The sequence below is a fragment of the Drosophila ficusphila genome, unplaced genomic scaffold (genome assembly GCF_018152265.1).
Source record: "Drosophila ficusphila isolate 14025-0441.05 unplaced genomic scaffold, ASM1815226v1 contig_414, whole genome shotgun sequence".
NCBI classification, from domain to species: Eukaryota; Metazoa; Arthropoda; class Insecta; order Diptera; family Drosophilidae; genus Drosophila; species Drosophila ficusphila.
In genome coordinates, this window is record NW_025064328.1 from 8,599,002 (window position 1) to 8,618,509 (window position 19,508).

The following is a 19,508-nucleotide window of genomic DNA, read 5'->3' on the forward strand; positions in this document are numbered from 1 at the left end:
GAGTTTTCAGTTCAACTTCCTGATAAGAATGAAATAAGTTTTCCGCTGGCTTTTCTCTGGCCTCAAACTTTCTTGTGCGAACTGTCAATTTGTCGCATTTTTTATGTGTATGTTGCAAGTTGCTAGTGGGCTTGGAAATTTGGGGACTTTAGCGGTCACACGGGACATTCGGCTTTGGCAAGGCCATTGGAGCGAACGGGGCGGATGGGCAATGTCACTGGCATGAGTTGATGTTACTGTTGCGTTGCTGCTGCTGCTGCTGCTGCTTTTGCCTGTGCTGCTGCTATCTTATAATAAACAATTGTTGTTAGTGTGTTTTTTTGTTGCTTGCTATGCTGTTGTTGCACTTTCACTGAGGCGCAGTTGAAAAAGTAACCTAGTTTCCATGTCGTCAACGTGAAATTAAGGCTACGGGTGTGAGCGTGCCTCCTGTCTGTGGGCACACGCACACATAATAAAAAGGAAACCAAGCGTACCGTGCCGTAATGATGCTGCACACCCACACACACACAAACATACACGCTAACAAACAAAACTATTAAGCGAGTGTATAAAAAAAGAGCAGGATAACCAAGGGAAAGGTCTCCGCAGGCCTTGGCTGCTCAGCCTGCCAGTCGGTCTGTCTGTCTGTCTGTCGGTCAGTTAGTCGCCTAACCACCCACCGCCACCCACTGGGAGTCGGTTAAGCATTGTTTGTGCTCGGCTAAATAACACTAACACACCCACACACGCAAAAGTACAACCACCCGCACACACACGTGCTGATTAGTTTGGCTTTGCGGCAAGAAGATGCTGCGGCTCCTGATGCAGTCAAAGTCATTAAAGTCATGGTAAGTAAGTACGGCATCATTTTTTATGACCGTGTGCGTGTTTGCCTGGCAGGTTAGTCAGTTAGTCAGTTATGTAATGCTCGAGATTTTGCTGAGCTTTTGCCAGCTCAATATTTGAAAATTCCATCCCGGCTTCTGCGTCGTGTGTTTGTTTGTTTGCTTTGTTCAAGGGGGCGGTGTGTTTGGGGAGGAAGGGAGGGGAGTGGTCTGTTGGGTGGATGGACAGACAGCAGGGAGCTGACACACATATTTGTATTTGCACAGTTTTATGGTCTGTGAGGACATATGGCTATATGGCTACACCGACTGACTGGGCTGCTTTAAGCCCGATAATGTATCCGGGCTGACCTCGTTCATTGATTTGCATCGATGGGGCAGAGATGGAATGCAGTTTAAAGAATTCTGTTTCAGCTTAGCTATTTATGGAGAATAGTTTGGATTTCATAGTTGTGAACAGCAGAGAATGCCGATTGCAGTTGTCTGATGAAAAGTTATTTGATTTTAGACAGTGCATTTAGTATTTTGTGCATTATATAATTGCTTAGGCAAGTAACACACTGGAATAGTTCTATACAATAACAAATTGGCGCCCAACGTGGTGCACATTACATTTTTTCTTGGTACAACTATTTTAACATACTTTTGAATCATTTGTTTATGGAAAATAATTGCATTTCAGAGTTGTTAACGTGGAATTCTTGATAATTATGAGGAATTCAGAACTGGTATTTAATTTAAAATAGTGACTCACTCAACATTTAAAGTTGTTTCTGGTCATGTAAATATAATAAGAGGATAAAGAAACTAAATATTTTACTTAAGCATTTTTGTAACTATTTTTCTAACACAACATTAGTGCCAAAACAATTACCAAAAACCGAAGCTCTGTGAAGTTTGTTTCGAGTACAACTAAAGCACTCTCCATCTCTACCTTTAAGAACCCACACACAAGGCCTTGCCTACTTACGGACTCATCGATGGTTGCCGCTGCAGCTCCTCCATGTGCTCTGCTCCCTTACTCGTTGGACGTCAGATGGGCGGCGGGACGGTGCAACCAGAGACCCGACGACGCAGAGGAAACAAAATGCAGAGCGAAACGACAGCACGGAATCGAAGCGGAAGCGAAAGCGAAAACGCAAACGCAAACGCAAACGTTAACGAAATCGAGTCCAAAGTCAGGGGAAAACCATAAGGCGGCAGGCAGTCGAAGTGGCCGGGGCACAGCCTCTGCGTTCGAGTTCATGAGGGCCGCATGCCGGTCCAATGAACGGGAGTGTCCCTGCTGAACGAGTGCGCCTTCTTGCCGCCCTGGCCGGAGCTTGAGGTCAGCGTGATGGTCAGCACGAAGACGCTGGCGCAGACCAGGCACAGTAGCACCGTGGACAGGACGATGCAGACGATCCGCTTGCGCTTGCGGTCCGCCGCCTCCTCCTCGTCGGTGTCGTCGCTCAGCGACTTCTTCTTCAGCTTGTGCGAGCCGCCGGTCACCGAACCCTTCCTTCCTCCGGCGGCCAGTTTGTGGTGGAAGGGCCGCAGCACCTGGGCAGCGAACGCCGCATCGCTCAGCTCGTGGTCGTACGTCAGCGAGGATTTTCGCTCGAAGCTGGGACGCTTCTCCTCGATGAAGGCGGCCGCCGCCGCCGAGGCGGTGATGGGCCGCGGACTCCGCTTGATCTCCTCGATGCTCGATCCCGGTCCGACCGTGGACAGAGGGCGACTGTTGCGTCGGTGGGGCGAGCTCAGCTCGAAGTCGTCCGGTCCCGCCGGCGGACCACTTCCGGCACCTGCATCTCCGATGAAGCTCTTCGACTTCTTCGACGCGCTCAGCGTCTCCCGATAGCTGCGCAGGCGCACACTGGCGCTGTGCAGCGCCTTGGCCTGCTTCACACTGGCGCTGGCGTTGGTGCCCTGGAAGGCCGCCGCTGCCGCCAGGACACCCGGCCGGTGGACGGCTAGCTCCTCCAGGTTGCTCGGCGACAGGTAGAGCGATCGGCCGTGCTGGGCGCCCCGCTTGAAGTGGTACGCCGCACTGGCCGCCGCCGCCGCGCTGTGCAGTTGCAGGCCGTGTCCGCCCGCTGCCGCAGCCGCCGCCGCTGCTGCTGCTGAGGTTGAGGGACGTCCGTCCAGCTCCAGGCTGTGGGTGCTCACTTGGCGGGTGTGCGGGTGGTGCGACTCGCGCTTCTGCTTCACGCTGTTCGCTGCCGATGGCGGGTGGGTGGCACTGTGGCCGGCGGCCGTGTCCTCGAAGGAGCCCGCTCCGGAGCTCTTGCGCAGCCGCTGCACGGCCACCGCGGCGGCAGTGATCTCCGCCAGGCCGAGCTCCTCCATCTTGGTGTGGCTGTTGCTCCGGGAGCGCGTGTCCACGAACAGCTCGTTCTCCAGCGACAGGTTGGTGGGTGCCGCAAACAGATTCCTCCCGTTCATCGGCTCCATCAGGTCGTCGTTCAGCGAGGGATGGCGTATCTGCGACTCCACCACCGATTCGGGCTTCACACTGGGCCTACGAGCCGGATCATTGAACGATCGGTGCGACCGACAGCCCCTCCGGCTGGGCGACGGCGATCGCGAGATTTCCTTGGCACCGCCTGGTGGACCGGGCATTAGGAAGTTGCCCCGCACCGAACTGGTGCGGCGACTCGAGGCCGCCGAGCCCGCGGCGACGGCCAGCTGGATTTGGTCCAGGGCGGCGGGGTCCTGTTGCGCGTGGAAGGAATGCGTCTTCTTCATCTGAAAATTGGTAGACGGATGGACGTCAATGGTGTCGGATCGCCGGAACAGGTTCTTCTTCAGCGGGTGCGTGTGCATGGGCCGTTGCGCGGGCGCAATCACTGGGTTCGGCATGTCGTCCACGTCGATGAACTGAATGGGCGAGGTGCTACCGCCCAGCGATCGCCCCATGCCCATGCCCATGCCGCCCGCCCCCAGCCCCAGGCCGCCCACGCCGACACCATCGCCCAGGCTGCTGCTGCTGCTGACCAGATAAATGTCCGGCTGCTGGCGGTGCTGTTGGCCCAGAACCGGGCTAACCGCGTGTGAGGTTGGTGAGCTCTTCGGGTGCGCATGCGGATGCGGATGCGTATGCGGATGTTGAAGCTGATGTGGATGCGTATGTTGCGGATGTTGGCGGTGCGATAGTGAGTGCTGCTGCTGGTGGCTTGTCTGATGCCGACCAGCAGTTGCCTGTGCGGCAAGTTGCTGAAAAGTGTGCAAGTGCAACTGATGTTGCTGTTGTTGTTGTTGCTGTTGGTGTTGTTGGTGTTGCTGGTGTTGTTGTTGTTGTTGTTGGAGGAGGTGATGGTGTTGCTGGCGGGCAGAGAGGGCTGGGGAGACGGCACCACTGCCACTACCGCCGCCACGTTGGCTGGGATGGGAAACTATATGTTGCTGTTGTTGTAGTTGTTGCTGTTGTTGTAGCTGTTGTTGTTGTAATTGTTGTGCTGGGATTGCTAGGGTCTGCGGGGGGAGGGCGCCGGATCGGGAATGGGGCAGGGGCGAGGCCGAGCGGTGGATCAGCGGCTTCTCACTGATGACAATGCCCTCGCCCTCCATATCGATCTCCATGTCGAGGTCCATGTCCATGTCCATGCCCATCTCCATGCCCATGCCCATTTCCATGTCCAAGTCCATGTCGAGGTCGGCGGACGACGGGGCATAGTTGTCGATGGCCATGGACAGGGATCGATGGATGGGCTTCAGCTTGGGCGGCTTCTTCTTCGTGGCGGGATTGTCAAAGGACGAGGTGCCCGACGTGTGCTCCTCGTCCGCTCCGCCGGCGGTCAGATACGGATCGAAGCTGTGAACGGCAACCACATGTTGGTGGTGTCGCTGCTGCTGCTGATGCGACTGCTGCTGTTGCTGTTGGTGTTGGTGGTGCGACGACTGGTGGTGCGACGACTGCTGCTGGTGGTGCGACGACGACTGCTGCTGCTGACCACCGCCGGTGCCGCGCTCCATGCGGTAGTAGTACTGCCGGGGATATCTATGGTAGTAATGTGCAATTGTGGTGCTGGTATGTGGTTAGGTGGAGTGGATCAATCGGGAGTGGAGCTATCGGGAGCTACCAGGAGACGGGGGTTTCTGCGCTAGGGTGCTTCACTCTGACCTGTCGGCCTCAGTGGTTGGTGGTGGTTCGGCCGGGCCCTCAAGGCGGCAGCACCGCCGAAACGGTCTGGCAAACGCTTGCGGTGGTTGTTGTTGCAGGTGGTTAAAATATATATTGTGGTTGCTGCGGTTGTTGTATTATTTATTTTTTTTTTTTTTGTGAGGGTGCTCTTTAGTTACTTTTTGCTCTATTTTTTTTTTTTTTTTTGGTGGTGCTGGATTGCTCTAGGTGGTGGTGCTACACGACAAACACGGACACCGATCGTGGTACGAATGTGGCAGGTGGTAGGTGGTGGCAGGTGGATGGGGGTACACACACATACACACTCACACACACAGCGAGAGCTTAAAGGTGCAAGGACATTCGACAAGAGTTGGGTGAGTTGGGAAAGTACGCTTGGATTATTTGGTTTTGTATTCAGTTTTTTTTGCGGCTGCTCTGCGGATTTCTCTCTGCTTGTGCGTTTTTTTTTTTTTTTTTTTTGGCCTTATCACTGTTTTAGCTGTTTTTGGTGTTCTGTTTAGACTTCATTTATGGCTACTTCTCGTCTAGTGCGTGCAATTAAATTCCTTTTTGGCTTCTTAGCCTTCTAGCTTCTACTGCTCTCTCACTGTTTTTATTGTCACATTGTGTACGTGCTTTGTTGTTCTTGTTCTTTTATTTATTGCAATTCAAATGAGTCTTTCTTGTTATTGTTGTTGTTGTTGTTGTTTTGGCTTGATGATAATAATGGTGGGAATTGGTAGCTGCTTGTTGTGGTTGTTGTACAAAATGCTCTGTTCTTGTTATTGTTGTAGTGTTTTTTGTTGTTTTGCTAAAGTTTTTGGTTTCTGTTTCTGTTTTTTCGGATTTGGTTTTCTGTTTTTGTTTTTTTGCTTGGTTTGCTTGCTACACTCATTAAAATTGGCAAATACAAAAGCACAACTAGAAAAAGAGAAGAGAGAAATTCGTAAAAAACGTATTAGCAAGCTGGGCCGGGGGCTGTGAGGGGGTGGTGGTGGTGGGTGGTGTTCTTGGATTGTGGGTGGTTCCTGGTGATATCGTGTGGTGTTTTTGTGCCATGTGCAGAGTAAGTAAGTGATGGAAAACAGCCTCAACAGCTTCAGAGAGCAAAAGTAGAAAAAGTCCGAAAGCAAATCGAATAAAAGCCAAAATGGAAGGAAATGAACAAAAATACGCCACGGATTTTCCTAATTGAGCCGAGTCAAGTTCTAATTAATGAGTCATTGAGAATGGTTCACTGAGCTTCAGAGTTATATTTGGTTTCTTCGAACTTCGAACAGTTCAGTTCAAGCAGTTATAAGGAGTGTAATCTGGCGCACAATAAGATTATACAACTTTTTTTTGCAAGTGGACTTTTAATCAGCTTAATGTTTCAAAGTTCAGAAGCAACTTTAATTTATGGCGCTTGGAAACAGTATTTATGTAAAGAGAACTTAATACTAGCTTTGATTTTTTTGTTAGTAAAATGCTTTTTCCCCCAACAATTAAATCAAATTAAAAGAAATATAGGTAAAGTTTTAAAGTTTTTTGCTCACAAAGAATTTGTTATTTAGTTTGCTTAGTGTCTTAAAAGCAAAATTTTGACATAGTTTTTACTGCATTTTCAAACAGATAATTAATTCAGTACGGGGCTGACTTTGGGATGTGCTTTTAAACGCCCCCTGAGTTTCACCGACATTTTCTCATACATTTTTAAAATGATAATCCCTTTAGTTTTTGGCCCGTTTGCCGAATGGCTTTATGACCTTTCATGGCGATTCCTGGCCGTAAGTCGATCACGTAGCGGACTCGTTGTCGGGTAATGTAGCATAATCAAATTTAATCTATGGAACTGCCCTCGTAGCCGCAAATTCCCAACTCGCCGCTGCCAATTCCCAGCTCGTTTAATGGCCAACCCGTTGGCCAACACAATTCATCATTCAACTATACCTTTGGCAGGCCACGAGCCGAGGAATTGCTACGTTTTGCATAATTTAAAGCGACAGGCCACAGCCAGTCACTTCCACATCCTCATCCTCTTCCACTGCCTCTTCCACTGCCACATCCCCAGCCACTTCCACTTTCAGGGGCAGTGGGAAAAAAGGCTTCGTGAAGCGAAAGTCCTTTGCCACTGTCACTCACAGTGTTAATTTTTCAGAGCTCATTGATGGATGAGCGCGTCGGTTGACATTTATGTACGATGGTTCGGCCTAGTCTTGCACAAATGATGATTCCGGCTAGTGGCCCGTTAAAAATTAACGCCATCAGCCAGCAGCCAGTAGCCGGGCTTGGCCCCCACTTAAGTCCCCCCCAACTCTCATTCACAACCAAAACGAGTTAAACATATTAAAATTTGCTTATGCAGAAAGGTAAAGTGGCCCGAATGCTCAGGAGACACTCGACATCACGTACTTTAAATATGTTTAACGCAACTTAAGTGAAATGAAAGGCACGAAGATGTGTACGTGCATGTCGTATATGTGGCAAACATACTATATACTATATATGCTCGGGAGTAGTACCCCGATATCTCCTCCTTCTGCTGCTCTTTCTGCTTCTGTTTCTGTAACCAAATGCCATTGTCAATGGCAACGTTGTCTGTAGCTGGCATTATATCACAAGTTGGAGGAGTCTCGGCCTATCGGGTTTCTTAGTCGCTCGCTTTGTGCGGCGACACTTGCCACATTTCTTCTTCGAAGTCTTTTGTGTCACATTTTTGTGAGACGGATTCCTCGCCGGGTCCCCGGATTTAATTTGAAATTCGTGTTCGGGTCGGAGGCTCAACTGTGATACGCTACGTAATCCTAAACAGGTTCTTAGACTGCCGGCATGCCGGGTGAAAGTTGAAAAATGATTTACTGTGAACCCCTGCCCAGCATTGCCCTCTGAATTAAGTGCATTGAAATGTTGAGATTTTTATGATTAATAATTGTTTTTTATTAATGGTTTTATAACCCTAATGATAATTTAATTTCTTCCCTAAAATATTGATAACTGTATTAATAATACATGCAAATATTTCATTCTGTTTACAAAAGAAAAACATTTTTAATTGAACAATGAATATTACTCAATATATATGAGAAGTAAACCAAGTAAATAATTGAATTTATTGATAATAATAATTTAATTTCAACTGATAGCTTCCTTAACCTTAGCAATGTTCAACCTGTTTAAATTGGATACTTAATACAGTTTACAACTCCTTAGAAGCTGGCATTTCTATTTGCACGTTTGTTGCTAGGAGGCAATCGTTTGTTTTTGGTTAGAAAATATAATCCTTTATTATCAAAGTGTTATCGCATGGGCAACCTCAAGAGATAGCTTCCCCTTTTAGCTTATGTAAATTGTACATTTAATACTCCCAACCCTCTTCACAAGTTCACGAGGCTATTAGGCTGTCTGTTACCACCTCGTGGGGCTGTATTAATTTCCCGTTTCTTTCGCCCAAGTTAATACAATTTGTATGCCATTCCCCCCGTTCGATTCCGTTCGCTCTAATTGACATAAACAATACTTAATTAACATAAAACTAACATTCCCGACCCGCTGGCAAACCCAATTTAAACAGCCATACGTGCGTAATTAAGTCCGCCCTTGGCGTGCCACGCCCCCTTAGGGTCGGCTACTATATCTCCGAGTGGCTTCATGCCAGCAATAAAGGGGGGAGTTCATTGGGGGAGGAGGGGAGCAGGAGGAGTCGGTGGAGTGGGGATTGGAGATTGGGGGAGGAGGCATTAAGGCTTCGGGTCCGTTGCCCGTGCTGGTGTGAAAATCAAAGTGGCATTAAACGCACGCCCACGCACTTGGTCAGAATATCTGGTTGGATATCTGGTTGCGAGTAACTGCCTCCGCCACCGAATAAGGGGGCGTGGCAGTAAGTGCGACCAATTAATTTATCCCGTTTCTGCTGGCTACGGTTGTCGTAAACAACCGACGCGATTGCCGCCAGCCAAGACAACAGATGTCACTTAATGTTATTAAATCTGTGCAACGTGTTTGCCTTAAATCTTTTTCGGCCATAAATGTATTTACACAAGGACGACTTAACGTACCATTTTGTATCTGTGTTGTGTGTGTAAGTGTGTGTGTGTGAATGCTACTGTATGTGTGTGCTTCCTGCCGTGACGTCGGCATAATCCGATTAAATGACGAAAATTATGCAAGGGAATGCATTCCTTGTCGGCATTGCGACATCCTCGAGAGCGACGAAGGAGCTGAATCCTTCGCCACCCATCCTGGCACACAATTAAAATTCCCTCACACACGAAACAGCAAGCTTCTGCTTTTGCTGCTGCCGGTTTTGCTGATTTCATTCCATTTCACAGCAGGCCATGGCAGTTTATTTCGTTTATTTCATCCTTTCGAAAGTTACACGGATAATGATCATTTGCCGCAGAGGAGCAGCTTCTAATCGCCCCATCTCTTCGGATTCCATCGCATCGAGAAGTGTTTTTAAGAGATTGCCCGGGATTAACATATTTGGGAACCCACGAGAGCTTTAAGTGCATTGCATTTGGCCACCATTAACATTCCGACAAGCAAAAGCATCCGAAAGATGATAGTTGCTCGGTTAGAAAGCCACAAAATCTGCTTTCAGTATTGATTTATTTCCAACCAAAATTACCTGTTTGTGTCTGTTTCTTTTTTTTTCTAACTTTTTTGCAAGAGTCTGAAATTCGAGCTCACATGAATGGGAATTTTCCCACCACGTATGAATTCACTTTTTGATAACAGCTTTTTACTTGATTCTTTTTCCGACTTGCCAGTTCAAAGTTCCACACATCGTTGCCTTAGATATAAATGCTTCATATCCAGAATCCATAACCATAAAATCCTTTAATGTTTCTACCAACTTCCACTGGCCGAGCAGTGCAAAAACACATTTCGCTTATTCTTTCACCAGCTTCTTTCGCTTTGAGTGAAAGCAGCGCCTGCAGTTATGCAATATTATTTTAAAGCAAATTCCATTTTCACAATGCAGCACACTCCCTTTTCTTGTGCTCCCGTTTTTTTTCTCTATTTTTTTTGGTGTTTTTGCTGGCAACATTTCTCGGTGGCTGCTGTCAGCAGCCAAATGCAAAAGCCAAAGTCGAACGGAATGTCCGTCAGTGGGGCGTTTTGGACCTTCAGTTTAATTTGAATTGTTTGCGGATGGCAAGCATTTTTAGTGCTACTAAGAACACGAGCATGACCACGCCCTGTCCATAATCTTATTAAGTGCGCTTAGTTCCTTAATAAACAATCGTAAAAACTTTCGAAGCACTGGCGAGTGCAGCCAAGAGTCCTGTATTTCAGCCACATTATTTCCGCTTATCCCTCACCGAACCGAGAGGGCAAATCTAAACGAGAAATTACGAACTCGCACATACAGAGTTTAAGAACTGAACTTTTGTGACGGCTTATGCAGTGAGAAAAACATAGTGAAAGTCACAGACGATTTGAAAATAGCAATAATGGTATTTGGAAGTTTACATTTATTTATTTTTATCTGAAAAAAGAATATTTTCCTTACAGTAAAATTAAAGGAAAAAAAATAGGAATACAATTTAAGTCTTCAATGGTTTTGAGTTTGGAAATCAAGGTAGCCACTTAGAAGAATCAAAGACTTTTAGTTTTTAATTTTACAAAAATTATATAAAGCATCAGAATTGAGAAGAAATAACCTCAAAAAATAAACATTATAACAAAAATATTGCCCATGAATTTTAGATTGTATAAAAAAAGTTATAATACTAAAAGAAAATAGTAATAAAAATAAAATCATAACTTTGATAAGTTGAAATGTGATTCGTTTGACAAGCATTTATTAAACCTATTAAAAATAGTACTAATGGAAAAATCAATATACACGATTTTTAACTTGAACGATACTTTTTGAAAAAGTTTCTGTGAGTATAGTTTTTTTCCTGCAAAGTTAGAAAGTTACTGTTTAACTTAGTGGAAGACTTAACTTGATACAATTTTGACCAGTGCAATTGTAGCTGCCCCAGCGCCTTCGGTGGGAAATTCAATTAAATAACTGCACAGAAAACTTTCGCAAAACACAATTCAACAAAATTCTTGAATGCCTTGCTACACTTTTGACAAAATTTATACACATTCTGTCGCCGCAGAAACATTCCACAAAGTTGCTACTGAAAGTGGGACCCGAGACTCGAGCTTTACGGCGACATCCACGGCCATCTCGGCCAGTTCTGATGAATTGTTGACCAGCAAATGTATAAGTGGCCCGGAATGAGCTAAAAACTGTGGACCGAAAAACTTTATCCACTCACATTGAAGCATGTGGCCGGGTTGAAATCAGTTTGCAGTGACCAGACCACAGAGTGAATGGCTGGGATTCGCCAACCTGGGGAAGGGGCATCATTTTATTTCACTTATCGCTTTTGGGCACCGCACGAACCGATCCGTAATGAAGGCCCCGGCATAAAGTTTCATTTAAGCAGATAGCAGTCGAATGCTGGCCAAAGAAAAACAGCAGCGGAACGGGGAGGGGGCGGAAAACCCAGCTCAGCTCAGCTGGAGGGAAAACGGAAGACAAACAAAATGTTCTGGCCCGGCCCGAAGGCAGGCAGCTTCTTCTTTTGGCCCTCGTGTTGGACTTACGGAAACTCTTGTTTACGGCACTCGCATGTGTTTTGCTTTTCTTTCGGCTCTTTCATAAATTCGCACGGACGCTTTTCGTTCTGCTCCGTAAATTGTTGTTTAATATGTTTTGTCTACTCGTTGTGTAATTGTTTCTAAAAGGTAAAAGGCACACACACACACACCCAATACATTTCCTAAAGGCTAACTTCAACCTTGAGGTGAGAGAAAAGCAAAAACGTCTAAATTAATACTGTTCGCCTGGAAAGGATTTGAAAACTTTGCACCGGCTTTGCCGGGGACTTTCGCTCAAAAAAAGAAATACAAAAATGAACCATGAAGCCCTCTCGAATGTATTATAAATTCAGTCAAACGGGATTTGCCAAAGTAGATAATCCACCCGATGGCTCCAAGTACGTTATACGTTATATCGAGAGCATCGGGTGGCTCGTAGGACTTCATTAAATGACAGCGCATAAATAAGAAACGCAAACAAATGGCTGTCATGGCCAAAAATATACAAAAATACTCGTACACGAGGACGTATGCGTGCCGCTGTTCCCAAGTTCGATTTGTGGAGCTCTTATGGCGCAGCTTTTGTCGCCTGAAAAACTTTTCCGTTGTTTGTGCTTACAATGTAACGTGACAGGAGAAATTAATTGATTTATGCTGCCAGCGGCAGAGGAAAAGGAATGTTTATAGGAACAAACGATGCACAGACGAAAACGTATTGTTTTCCACTCCAATCTAATCTGATATGAGTGCGCGCTTTTTCGTATCTCGAACTGAGTAATAGGAGCAATAATAGTTACGAACAAGTGAAGAGAAGTATGGCTTAATAATTTATGTGTTGGTGAAGGCTTTCGCCGAATTCGGGACATCAAATCTCTAGAGGTTCGAAATCGCTCAAAATGTTGCCTTGAAGTAAGCAGCAATATATTTTAGTGCAGAAAGATTCAAAACTCTAAGGATTTTGTGGCCCGCGATTATCCTATATTATTTATGCTACCGCCCTTTGAGCTTTAAAATTTGTTAAGCTATACAAATCTTCCGAATTGCAATTGAAAAGCTAAAACATTTCTCTATGTGCAGTTTCATAGTGTAGCATAATCAGCACGCATGCCCCACCCGATGCAGCACAATTTTTCGCAATAACTCAGATGCAGCTCAGAAAGCAGCTGCTGCAGTCGAAATTGAAAAATTTTTGAAGGCTACAACCGCAGAGGCCGCAGCGAGAGGCAAAGAAGAAAAAAAACCTGGGAACGTGACCTGGGTTCCGTGGACCATATTGATTCGTTTATGTTGTGCAATTTGACAAACATAAATAAATTAGGCCAGCGGAATAACGACAGATGGGAGGACGGATATTGGCATGGCAACAGGAAGCGACAGCGGCGAACGCTCCAATATAAAACAAAGGCAGTCGCAGGAGCTGAAACCGAAACAGAAACAGAAGCTAAAACTGAAACTGAAACAAAGGCAAACAGAGTCGAAGCACAGAACACTGAACAGTGAACGTTTCCCCAGCGGAAGCGGAAATCTCAGGTGTTTGCTCTGGTCTTTGTTTCTGCCTCTCGCTTTCCCATTTTCCTCAATTTTCCCTCTCTTCTGCTCTTCTGCTCATCTGCTCTCCCGCTTTCCGTTTTGTCGCTGCCAGCTGCTCGCGTATAAACAGCTCCCCGGCTAATTAATCTTATTTTGGCATTTGGGCTGGGAATTTTCGCAACAGCTCTCAACATCATTTCCCTGCTGGGTTCAAGATACACTCGTGTACACATACAACCGCGTATCCATATCCATATATGTGGTAGAGAGCAACAACACGCACTTAAAGTAAGCGCATTCTAAACGCTGACACTGATGCTTGACACGTATGACGTGATGAATGTCTCCAGATGATGTTCCTCCGCTTTTGACGAATGTTTCTGGCCGGAACGGCACGCAAAACAATTTCAAGTGTCGTCACTGCCATTCAGGTGCTCCATCACACGGCCATGTTCATTTGTTGCAGCCCCACCCACTGTTGCCCATTCCCCCTCCCCCTCCCCAAACTCCATTTACCCCATATCACCTGGACAGCCCTTTCGCGAACTTGCAGTTTGTCAACGACAGTTGCATAGAAATGGCACCGAACCAAATCGCATAAATCTCACGAAACTCCAGCAAAAGTAACAAAAAATAAACTGATAGTGTCCGTTTACAGACGGGAATACGCTTTTGCACAGAAAGAAATATTACACTTTAAATTAAAAAGTTTAAATTTTAGCTTATTTGGCATAGTTAGAAAATATATTCCATAAAGTATATAATTTATTGCTAGCAAACTTGTAATCTATTGTAATATTTTTTAATTCAAGATATACCAAAGTGTTAACAAAAAACTATATAAAATATTTACAAATATTTCAAATACTTTTTGAACGCTTTAAGTAATTTTCAGATAACTAAATAAATAGTGTAAGAGATAAAAATGTTTGTAATTTATTTAAGAGTTTCCCTTAAAGTAAGGCTAGTACCATTTTGATTCGCTCGTATTTTTATGCTGGATATTTTTTTTCTCTGCATCCCGAAATAGATATGCAGATGGTAGACTCAGAGTCGCATAGAAATTATGAATGGGAAATGACTTCACCGCTCGCACACGATTTGTATGCGTCGACTATTCCCCATTACAATCCAACACACGGCGTATACGTATTATTTTTTGTGCATTTTTGATAGAGCTTCTAACTATTTTGTCGCTTCTCCATCGGAGCGTTTTCGCAATGTACATATATAATCTGATTAAGTTTCAAGGATATCGTCTGCTTTATGTTTGCCAGTGGAAGATTAGTGCTGCTAACGGAGAAACAAATTGGTGCGTGGGCTTGACAAGAAAATATTTGGGGGAGATGGAAAGTCAATATTTTGCCATGGTCAACAGAGAGTATTAAAGATACAATTTGCCATGCAGTCAGCAAGGAATAAATCCATTATCGTATTTTGTTTTTCACTCGATTGGACAAGAGGAAATGTTTAATGTCAGAGACGGAATTTAATTGGTTTTCAAGCGGAAAAGCTTACTTATGCTCGTTTATTTTTCAATTTAGACGCATATAATTGGAAAAGGCTTTAATTACTCGAGAAACGTTGGTATTTAAAAAAACTATTTTGTAACAAATATGCCAAAGGATGTCCAATTATAGCACGATCGAAACAAGTAAACACATAAACTCCCAATTAAGTCAAAGCTAGATCGGCTTAAAAGATGCTCACTGAGACACTTAAATGAGCTTCGGAAGATGCCAAATCGAAATCTGCACTCATCAACTCGGTCTCTTTCAGAGGGAGAGCACTTCGATTGAGCCAAAAGCCTTCCATTAATAGCTGCACAAAAGCGAGAGGAAGTCCCCAATCGAAAACGCTGGCCATTTGGATAAGTTTGCCGGAGAACCCCAGTGAAAAGGCCAGCTGCACTTTTGGGTCAACGACTGTTGTTCGAGTGGAGTGGCCAAAGTGTTTGGGGGCTAACGAGTTTCGCATTGCATGTCATACGCAGTGAGCCACCATCAGTCAGTCATTTCCATTAAAATTGGCAACAGTTAAGTGGGAAATAAATTAGAATTGGTAATATAAAGCTAATCCCCCCAAAAGGACCACAGCAACCATTTTCATACACTCTACCATAACCACATCACATCCAGATCACATACACGTCCAGATCCACATCCATATCCACATCCATCCAATCTCGGCGTCAAGTTGAAAATGTAATTTGAGCGCAAATTACATTTGAGTGCGGAATTAGCACAGTTGTCAATCTGTGTCCGAGTGTGTGGTGTCGGCTTGTCCAGTGGAATGCTGCATCATATTAATGTGTCCGGCCACATTGTCCGGTCTTGCCACGGAAACAAGTTGCCGTACATCGGGGCCCGTAACTCGTTTACGTCTGCTGCAGGTTGGAAAATTTGAAAATTCATGAATTCCTCGGTGCGAGGAGGTCAGAGCACACGCACCGGAGCTGTTTACATTCAATTTACGACAGGGAGCAGGAAGCGAGGTCGTGGCCAAGGTTTGTTTTCCCGCCCCCTGTCATGATTATTTTGCTGGAAAAAAGAAAGGCAAGAGAAGCGGAGAAGAGAAGAGAAATGGGAAACGCTTGCGGTGGTCCAATCAAAGGCTGCCCAGTCGACACCTGCCGCAGAATTCGGTCACCTGTTGGCCGACCAATTTAATTACGACATTTTCGTCTGCGACCATAAACAATAATGGCAAGTAATTATCGGACGAGCGCTTTGCCAGAATGCAAATTTGTGCCATCGAGCGAAAGGCAGACCCATTGACAATGGTAAATGAGTCGGTCGATTGCATTATTATTATTCTTTCGGTTTGACGTCAGAGCCAATGCATAGCAATAGCAACCATAACCGATACAGTTTATGGGTTTCTGCTGTTCGGCTGCTCTCCTGCTGTTTCTGCATTTGCAATGTTTGCCATGCTAATTTATGAATACAAAAGCCTGTCTCCCGACCTTATCACGCTCGGGCACACAGTGCGTATGCTTAACCGGGCGCACACGTTCGCAATTTATGCGACAGCTCGCCCCCTGGTTGGGTTCCTCTTGTCCAACCTGCCTTTGTCCCGACATAAAACAATACCTTGAATTCGTATTTATCCTGCCACAAAGAGTCTTTCATGAGCTGCACACATTAAACATTTAATCCAGGATGTCTGGCAAATTGACAAGCTTCTTGCCCGATTGATGGCTAAGCTGTTTGATTTGCTTTTCTTGGAAATTTAAAATGTGGCCGGAACTGTATAACAACAAGAACAAGTAACCAAAATATTCAATTATTTTTGAAGTCACATATGATAACATTTAATCTTGGAAGTCTCAAGAAGTGACATATGTCGTTTTTGATTGACTATTAAGCTCTTTCAATTATTTTTATTTGCACAAACAGATTAAAACATGTAAGGAACAATTTTAAATAATTTAAATTTGATAGCACAACTGGTTTTCAAGAGACAATGTTTCTGTTAATAAAAATCTCTTATGAATTGAACAATTACCTGTTATGAATTTTACGATTTCTATAATGGTATCTTTAATATTTCGGCTTGCATTTCTCAGCACCATTTACGCTTTTCATAAATTTTATTTACAAAAACATTTTACGTTTCTCAAAGCCCTTTTGCCTTTTAATTTACAATTCTGGCACATGTAACCAACTCGGTTAATGGTAGTTGGCCAAAACCAAGCAGCTTAAGGGCGTTATCTGCCAGCTCCCGTTTCTCAGGTTTCAGTGCTTGGTCAGACTGCAAATTGCTTATGCTCTTTGCGTAATTACAAGTGCTGCCAGCCACCTGAAACCAGAAAACCCCGCCTTTTGGCCCTTCCCCAACGCAATTCCCTTGTAGCTGAAGGATATGAGTCCACTTTCCCCGGGTCGTGTTCAAAGTTTGTTTTAAAAATGCACATTGCCAAATGGAATGAATATAAATTTGTAAAAATATTACATTACGCTTGGATGTCTAGGACAGCTGTACATAGCTCTACGCTCTACGGGGGAAAGCTGGCTTATTACTCGCAATGAATAAATAAACATGGGATCGTGCGAACGCACATTCTGCACAAAAAGTCCTGCGAATGCCAGCAAATGGGTGTGTGTCCTGTATGTTGCCAATGCCCCTTCACCTCCCACTCCCCACCACCCCCTCAATATCCTTCGCTGTCGCACAGTCGCCGTTCATATTTCGCAAATAGTTGACATTTTTCATTTGCATCAATTCCGCTGGCACATTTCGCTGTTTGTCTCTTCCGCCTTCTCGTTTACCGTTATGGTTATTGAAATTGACGTCCTACCAGCGGGCTTCCGCCGCGGAGCAAGGCTAAATTAAAGACGTGTCCTGGCCTTCCCTTTGTATCCTTTTCTGAGAGTATTATACTTTTCGTCAATTGTTTGCCGGAGGCGAGTGTAAAACCATATCAGCGAAAAACTAAAAATTGTTACAGAAAGCGCACAAAAAAAAAACCACAGAGATTGAGGTTCTTATAATTACTTTTTTTTTATTTTTTTACTATTTAACCCTACTTCACTACTATTTTAAGCCGTAACTAACAAGAAATTTTAACCATTATTGCTTGACCAAATACTTATTTCCAAGTATGTGAATATTATTATTATTATTATTAAAATATTTACTTAAAATATTGATATTATATTCTGTACTTCTGATATAAGTTTTTTTTATGAATTTTATCTTAAAACTCAATTTTTGCTGTAATGTCAAGGGTGTGCGCAATCCTACTTGCCAAAATTGACTTACAATGCCAAAATGTTTTTGTTTCTACTTCGGCTTCTTTCGATATATTGACAGCTTCACGCTACCTTTTCATTTCATTTTCTTTTTCATTTGCTGTCGCGTGGCTGTGGAAAACTGAAAACTGACACTCGAAATTGACTTTTTCCGTTAATATTCGATGCACTCTACGGCTGTGCTTCTGCCACGCCAGCTGTATTGAAAAGTAATATTTTTATTCCCATAGTGCATTACTCTAATCATCAAAGGTGGGATGCCCTTTCCCCGCATTTTCGCTTTCCCCTTTGCAGGCAATCTGCGAAATGGATATTCATCTCATTTTGTTTGCCCTTGTTGTCTTGTGTTTGTTCGCATGCAGAAAGGAAAAGGCATCAGAGTGAATGCAGCCTATCAGCGCATTATTGGATTAATCAATCAACTTGCAGCAGTTTCTTTTCAAGGAGTGACTTCCACAGGCAGGCAGCCTTGGCCAAAAATGTGCCAGCCCAGGGCTATATTGTATATCCAAATATATATATAAGTACTATGTAGAGAAAGGGCATGCAAGGCTTCTTGATTTATTGGCCCGCGGGGAGAGAGAGTGGATTGCAAACATTTGCCGGGCTCATTAAGCGGGGATTGGCAATTTAACAATTTCTGAATAATTAATATTCAATTATGCAACTGTGAGCAATGATAAAGAAAGCGAGAGCGGACAGCAAAAAATTCGAAACACAATCCATTATCCGACGCACATGGCCGTGTTGATGGATTATTTATGTTGCGGTAATTATACAAAAGGGTTCGAGAGCGGGACGGTTGTTCGGTTGGATGGATAGTCGAACAAAGAAACTGCTGCAGGCCTGTAGATACAGCAAGAACTAAACTGTTATCGCCGACCAGCTGCTGGATTTTCCACCCAATTTTCCATTTCCCCTCCCCATCCCCCCATCCCCTTCTTCACCAAACCCGCACTTTTTGTGCGTCTGGTGATTCGGCTTCTTTTTTGCAATAACCGCAGCGAACATCCCGCAGCACTCGGGGCCATCAATGTAGGGCCATTCCATATGTCGCACCAAGGATTGTCAAAATATTGGACTTGTTGGGAGTTCTTTTACACACACACTCGCCCACCCAAACACACATACTTATGCGGCACATTTAGTATCATGTGTACAAAAGCAGGTCAATACTTTTGTGTTTTTTGTTGCTTCTGCCAAACCGGCCACCGAGCCCCCCCAATTTCCCTCCCCCTTCCCCGCCCCTCTCTTCCTTCGTCCTGTGCAAAGTGAAACGTAAAATTGTTTTTTTGTTTGTTTGGTTTCCCCTGTTTATTCAGTCGTTGTCGAGGCCCAGTTTGGTTTGCTGTTCGCTCTCGGCCGAACAGGAAAAGGAACAGCGATAGGAACTGCAAAATCGGTGAGGATATATAAGGATATAGTGACGGCATTCGGGGAGCATAAAGAAAAACTCTAAAAATGCTGAATTAAAGCATAACATTTTTGGATATTGGTCACGGCTCAAATGGTTTAGTCCATCAAGCGATGGTTTCTGTGGCAATTTGCAATTGCTTTTTTGGCAGCAAAAAGCAGATTTACACGCAAAAAATAAAATTTGTTATAAAAAAGTAAAAGTTAATAAGAACGTAATTTGTTTATACAAGAAAAATATCTTTTAAAATATAATATAAAGGTATTTTCATTTTATATCATTTTAACTTTAAT

The 19,508-nt window shown here is 44.5% G+C and overlaps 2 protein-coding genes across 3 annotated transcripts in view; both read right to left on the reverse strand.

The window, feature by feature from the left end:
* The window catches only part of LOC108090254 (pneumococcal serine-rich repeat protein), a 76,632-nt gene that overhangs the window by 7,090 nt on the left and 50,034 nt on the right, over positions 1 to 19,508 (reverse strand).
* LOC108090446 overlaps positions 1 to 19,508 on the reverse strand; it is a 41,870-nt gene that overhangs the window by 3,552 nt on the left and 18,810 nt on the right. For both annotated transcript variants that reach the window (XM_017189129.2, XM_017189128.2), the window contains exon 3: positions 1,798 to 5,856. In XM_017189129.2, the coding sequence (XP_017044618.1) occupies positions 2,070 to 4,784 (2,715 nt within the window). In that variant the 5' untranslated portion in view covers positions 4,785 to 5,856 and the 3' untranslated portion in view covers positions 1,798 to 2,069. The remainder of the gene's footprint in view (positions 1 to 1,797; positions 5,857 to 19,508) is intronic.